A 5,703-nucleotide genomic window follows, 5' to 3' on the forward strand; every position below is an offset into this window, starting at 1 on the left:
ATATGAATATGAGCTCATCTGAGCTTATCTTGGCTTAGCTAAGCGAGCTAAAACAGCTGCAGTTCAATTGTAGCTACTGTCCGAGCATTTTTGCTGCTCATTATACACAGTTATACACGTCGTTCTCTATTACAATTAAAACGGTTTCTTGCTGATAAAGTGGTTATCAAACAGACAATGACAAACGAGAACAGAGCTAACTACGTGCTAATGCAAGCAGAGAGGCTAAGCTAAGGATGCTAAAATGAATTGTTACCTGCTGCTTTCACGCAGAATCAAATGCTCGATGTCGTAGAAAATGAAACGCCGTGAGACTGTGATTGATCGAGGTTCGCGTTTGTTTGAACCGTGTATCACTGACAATTTTACTTCATTTTAAACATTGTCCACAGGCAGTAACAGAACTGTCATCCTGGATGCTAGCTGTGTGTCAGTGCGAATCAGCTGACAAGAGATAAGCCCCAACATCTGGAGGAGGGAGAGACCAATGCAGATGTTCGACAGAGTCGGGGGATATTTTAACATCACTGTTGATTGTGATTATTTATTGAGGAAAAACTCAAATTTACATCTGTAACACGCGGATTTATAACAAACATTAATTACACTGTAAGAAAACAGCTGTAAAGCAGCTACACTGGACATTTCCACTTTTGAATGTATTCAATTAGGTTTCTACTACTTGTGAATGGTCCATATGTACATATGAACAAACCCTCTTTTTACTAACTGATGAAATCCCTAAGGACAATTAAGGATCCAATTAAGGAGCTTTATTTGGCTTATTATGTGATAACATCCAATTCTGCATTCTGTCTTCTTTTCAGGATTAGTTACATACACAATCATACAGCGTACAATGTGCAGCACAATTTGCTTTGTGCCTGCTGAATACATGCTTTTTTAAAAGAAAAAAAAAGTTTGATTTAGGTGAACTTATATTACAATTTATTTTTTTGGATGAAACAAGATATTTTTATCATTATGTTGGTGTTCATAATAATTTACATAACAAGCAAATATGCCCCTTGTAAATTACATATGTTTTTTTTTTTCTTTTTTTCTTTCTTTTGTACAGATAATCCTAACACACCTAAAATACTCTAACTACTAAAAAACTTTGTAAATAATATAATTGAAGAAACGGACATAGGTCCCGGTGTAGTTTATAATCTAGACTTTAAACCTAATTTTGGCTAATCCCTGTGTGGAGGAAAGAGAAGAACATTCCTGGGCAGCAGGTGGTAGTAGAGTACATTTTTGAATTATAATTTACGTGAAAGCGTAGAACGAAGAAGAGCGAAAGCCGGAAGTTCCCACTGAAGCTAGCAAAAGAAGAAGAAGAAGAAGAAGTCGTGGAACGTGAGCACATAAACAACGTGGAGAGGTCTGTCAAACACTCGTAATAGTGTGTATAGCCTCAAATATATTAACTAGTTTAATACGTTTGTTGTTTAAGTCTGATGTTTATACGTTCTCCTGCCTAAATAGTCATTGTTTCTTTAGCCAAAGACGTTTAAACCTGGGCTTCTGCTCACTGCAGTTTGTTTCACACAGATGCAGACCTCCTGCAACAGCGCTGAGCAGCCTCGTCCATTATTTGGAGGAGCGCTGTCAGCTGTTATCCCTCACAGCGCCACAGATGTCAGTGACTTGAGGGAGATCCCCGACAACCAGGAGGTGTTTGCTCATGCACACACCGATCAGAGCCTTATTGTGGAGCTGGTGGAGTTTCAAGCTCAGGTGTCGGACCAGGACTCTGCCCTGTACCACTTTGAGGACATCGCTGACAGTAACAAAGCTCTGGAACCCGGTACTTTTGCTGTTTCCAATGTTGTTGCTTTGCCTCCAACAGAGATTTCCCTGTCAGAGTGCAGCTCAGCCTGGATGCTGAGTGGAACACAGTGTGTTTCCAAATTCAATGAGCAGGCGAGGAACACAGTGACTATTCATCTGGGTTTGTTTCGTCTGCCACAGTTCACAACAGAAATCCTGGTGACCTTCAATGACCCACAGATCATTAGTCCTGACAGCAGCAGTGCAGCCTCTGTGGTAACACATGGGGTGCCATGGACAGTGCAGGACTTTAAGCTACTTTTAAAAACTCTGACGTTGCACAATCCTGAACTGTTTGGGTAGACCAACTGCTTAAATACTGACATTTGCTGCAAAAATATCTACTAGGATTGTACACACACCTTACAGTTACTTTGTTAGATTCAGCAATTAACTTCATAGTCAAGTTCAGAACAGTCTGCTGAAGTTGACAATGTGCATCAAGAGTGGGAAAGAAATTTTGTGACTGAGTGACAAGTATTCTTATTTCCTATAGACTTTAAATATGAATGGCTCTCTGATTATGCTCTGATTTCTGGGATTTCAGTACAATTTGCAATGTCTAACTTTGAATTATGTGTCAATTGTGTACTGACATAACATGTGATCTTTCAATCAGAAAAATGATTTGTGTTTTTGGAATTTTACAACATACCGTACCTGAGAAAAATGCAGATGTGAGACCAATAATCCCAGACATGCAGACTTCTGTATCCCACCACATTCTTTGCATACTTATCCTTCCACACATTTCCTCACTTGTGCCTTTCTTCTTTTATTTTATTACAAAATTCTACCACCAGCCTCATGTGTTTTTATCCTCACAAACTCTGCCTTCAGTACTGTGGTCATAAACACTGAAAACTGAGAGGATGAGTCGTTTCAGAAATATCTGTTTGGTCAAATGTTTTCATCATTAACTCCATGTGGTCTCATGGTGGAGCCACTCAGTATAAATTCTGGAAAAATTGTTAGAACAAATTGATTTTAATGTACAATTTATGAAGTGCTATGATCATGGAATGCAAATTTGTCTTTTATATTTGCGACGTGTGGAAATCAAAGACAAATAGTTTATCCTTAAGTCTGTCTCCCAAACCAAATCTCTGTGACTAAAATCATATCATATAATACTATCACCTCTACAACTTCACAACAATATCTGGTATAAACAGACTAATTCAAAATAAAGTCTCCCAACATCCTGTCTTGGGATGAGATAAGAAGTTTTAGAGAAGAACGCACACAGGCAGGAGTGCAGCGTTACCGAGCACCGCAACACTGTCTGCTGTCAAATCCGTATTTGTGCTTGGTGTTAAGGGAGAACTCACCTGTTACATGTTTTTTTAAAGATCAAGTTAGAACAATTCTGATTTAAATTTTAAATTTGAAAAAGATTCTCTTACTGTAATACTACCTGAGGAAATCAAATTATGAAGAAAATGTATTTCCTTATCTAGATAGAAAAGACAGAAAAAAGGTTTCCTGTTGACAACAAGGGGTGAACAGCATGTTCTTTCAGCTTCTTGCTTCTTTTGGGCTGCCATTCTAAATCTTTGCAATGAAAGGAATTTAAAACTACAGCCACACAAATAACACAGTCTCTTCTTATTGTAAAACCGAACATACCTCCATAGTAACATATGTAATCCCTAATGACCAAATGTCTGACATATGTCTTCCATTTTCTGCTAAAAACAGTCTGGGTGACAGCTAAAGTGACATCTCGCTGATGAAGACAAATGCATCCTTCCTCCTTTTAACAGCTTTTTTTCTTTCTGAGAATTCCTTTAGGAAACCCTAATGACCAAGCACACAAGGAAAGGTAATCATGAAGAATGATAAAAATGAAGAGCGATAAAAAGTGTTATAACCATACTCCATTATGAGAATAATCTGCATTTAATAAGAGAACACCTTTAAACTGTTAGGCGTTTGTTTTAGCTCCTTACTTGCAGGATGTGCGTATTTGTCTCTTAGAAACATCTGGAAAACATCAGTCAGCATCAGGTGTATGCATAGTTCCTGCTCAGAGATTTCCAGCTCCAGGGTCATTTATTACCCAAGCTTCGCTGTTATCACTGCACTGAACAAATCTTTCTTCGCAGATATTTTCCTCCCAGTTTTTTTTTTTTTTTTACTCTTGGCCTCGGGCCTAAACAACTGTTTGCTCTTTTTGCCAGATACAGGAGCCAGTCTTGGCCACAGAGTTGTCTGCTCCTCTCGTCAGTACCCTGGAGCACATCTTGTTAAATTGTACCTCCTTCACCGGTCTATTTTGAGAACATTTAGACTGAAGAATGTCAAAGAATGTCTCTGAACATTTGTAATGAAAATTTGAACATATTTGTATTGGGAAAAATGTGCGTAACAGATGCAGTGTGAATAATAGAGAAAGTCAAGATGTCAAACCACATGAACAATGGGTTTATTAAAAATACATGAAAACAGTGCATGATCTTTTCGCACTAGGAGACAAATCATTCACTTAAATCTCTTGATAACAAATGTTACAGGAAATATTCTGACGATTTCAGATCAGGTCATTCTTCCTGCTTCTTCCTTTTACTCTGTACTGAAAAATTGTTGGTTTCACAGAAGTGCTCAGACATAACAGCCAGAGCCCGGTAGCGGTGGGAGATTGAATTCTTGACGTCTTTGGGCAGCTCAGCATAGCTGCAGGGGAAAAGGAAACAGAAAGTTTGGTTTCAGGACGAAAATGACACAACGGAGATACAGTATTGATAACAAAACAGAGAAGGGTGAGGTTTTTCTGATGAAACACAAAACAGAACCCAATAGATCTGCCTAAAACGAGCATTTAACCTCTGGCACCACCTAGTGGCATGGTGAGGAAAACAGTCTATACTGACGTTTTGTCATATCCGTTTGGCTGGAAACAAGGATCCCATCCAAAGTCTCGTGGTCCCCGAGGTTCAACAATGTGCCCCTAAAATACAAAGAGAGAGTACGAATGAACGACAAGTAAACATGGACTGGGCTAAAAAATACAGCAAGACTGATTCTGACCTCTGTTTTCCCTCTAAACAGTTGCACAGGTTCATCCTTTCCAGCACAGAATGCAAAGGTACACAGAGCCCATGCTGATTTATCCTCAAACCCAGCCAGAAGCTTATACAAGCCTTAAATATATTGTAAAAAAAGTTATCATTATTACTCTTTTTTTCTTCAGGTCTAAAGATCTTTGTAATAACAAGACATCTTGACAATATTACCCTCTGGTTTAAGTTTATCAAGGAACCACTTTCTACAACAACAAAAAACAACATAATTTTGACTGTTATTGTTTAGTTACAGAAAAGTCAAATAAAAATAATTGGAATGTTAAAGAAATATATATGTCTACTAACATATATGGCCCAGGTAACCCTCCTAAAGCATTAAAACACAGACAGGTGTCCTCCACTATGACAGGCCCATCGATCTGCAGGTGAAAAGCATAAGCAAACAAAATTACACATTATTCCTTTTTGCACCACAAATATTATACAAAAATGAGCTAAAATAGATTAAAACATTGTAGATTTTGTAAATGTTTTGAAATTCAACTCACTATCAAATGCTAAACATTTAGAATTCTGATTTGTTTATGTATTTTACAACTGTAATATTTCATGTCAAAAATAACGTTTGAAATGAATAATAAAGGCAGAGTACCTGTAGTGCAGCTTCCTTACACTTCTGAGTAGAGATTTCATCTGGCTCCCCCTGGTACTCAGGCACTAAATAAAAACATGTATATTTTAAGTTAAAAGGTTGATTAAAAACTGAATTGTGCGGGGGTGTCTTTGTAGGCACTCACGATCTATTTTCTTTGATACCAATTTGTAGGGACACTTGTCTCCC

General features: G+C 37.9%; 3 protein-coding genes across 5 annotated transcripts in view; 1 reads left to right on the forward strand and 2 right to left on the reverse strand.

Annotated features, from left to right (window-relative positions):
- vamp4 (vesicle-associated membrane protein 4) overlaps positions 1–732 on the reverse strand; it is a 9,500-nt gene extending 8,768 nt beyond the window's left edge. Inside the window, exon 1 of one of the 2 annotated variants that reach the window (XM_017031348.2) lies at positions 257–732. The gene's annotated coding sequence lies outside the window, so the exon portion shown is untranslated. The remainder of the gene's footprint in view (positions 1–256) is intronic. The other variant, XM_008307131.3, reaches the window with a different exon arrangement.
- A 513-nt stretch (positions 733–1,245) lies between these two features.
- Positions 1,246–2,640, forward strand: rangrf (RAN guanine nucleotide release factor). Of its 2 annotated transcripts, none has more exons than XM_008307127.3 (2): positions 1,246–1,387; positions 1,558–2,640. In XM_008307127.3, the coding sequence occupies exon 2, from the start codon at positions 1,558–1,560 to the stop codon at positions 2,137–2,139; it is 582 nt and encodes a 193-aa protein (XP_008305349.1). In that variant the 5' UTR covers positions 1,246–1,387; the 3' UTR covers positions 2,140–2,640. The 2 variants fall into 2 exon arrangements, with proteins under 2 accessions (XP_008305349.1, XP_008305350.1); XM_008307128.3 differs by having other exon boundaries at positions 1,294–1,387; positions 1,544–2,640.
- Positions 2,641–4,242: 1,602 nt separating this feature from the next.
- Positions 4,243–5,703, reverse strand: part of itpa (inosine triphosphatase (nucleoside triphosphate pyrophosphatase)) — a 1,722-nt gene continuing 261 nt past the window's right edge. The window contains 7 exon segments of the mRNA XM_008307126.3: positions 4,243–4,512; positions 4,710–4,786; positions 4,867–4,979; positions 5,073–5,104; positions 5,208–5,281; positions 5,515–5,579; positions 5,660–5,702. Of these exon segments, the coding sequence (XP_008305348.2) occupies positions 4,380–4,512; positions 4,710–4,786; positions 4,867–4,979; positions 5,073–5,104; positions 5,208–5,281; positions 5,515–5,579; positions 5,660–5,702 (537 nt within the window). The 3' untranslated portion in view covers positions 4,243–4,379.

Source organism: Cynoglossus semilaevis, chromosome 2 (assembly GCF_000523025.1).
Source record: "Cynoglossus semilaevis isolate Cse_v1.0 chromosome 2, Cse_v1.0, whole genome shotgun sequence".
NCBI classification, from domain to species: domain Eukaryota; kingdom Metazoa; phylum Chordata; class Actinopteri; order Pleuronectiformes; family Cynoglossidae; genus Cynoglossus; species Cynoglossus semilaevis.

Bases quoted from the DNA above. Each gene is read 5' to 3' on its own strand.
- rangrf (XM_008307127.3), top strand. From the start codon at position 1,558: ATGCAGACCTCCTGCAACAGCGCTGAGCAGCCTCGTCCATTATTTGGA.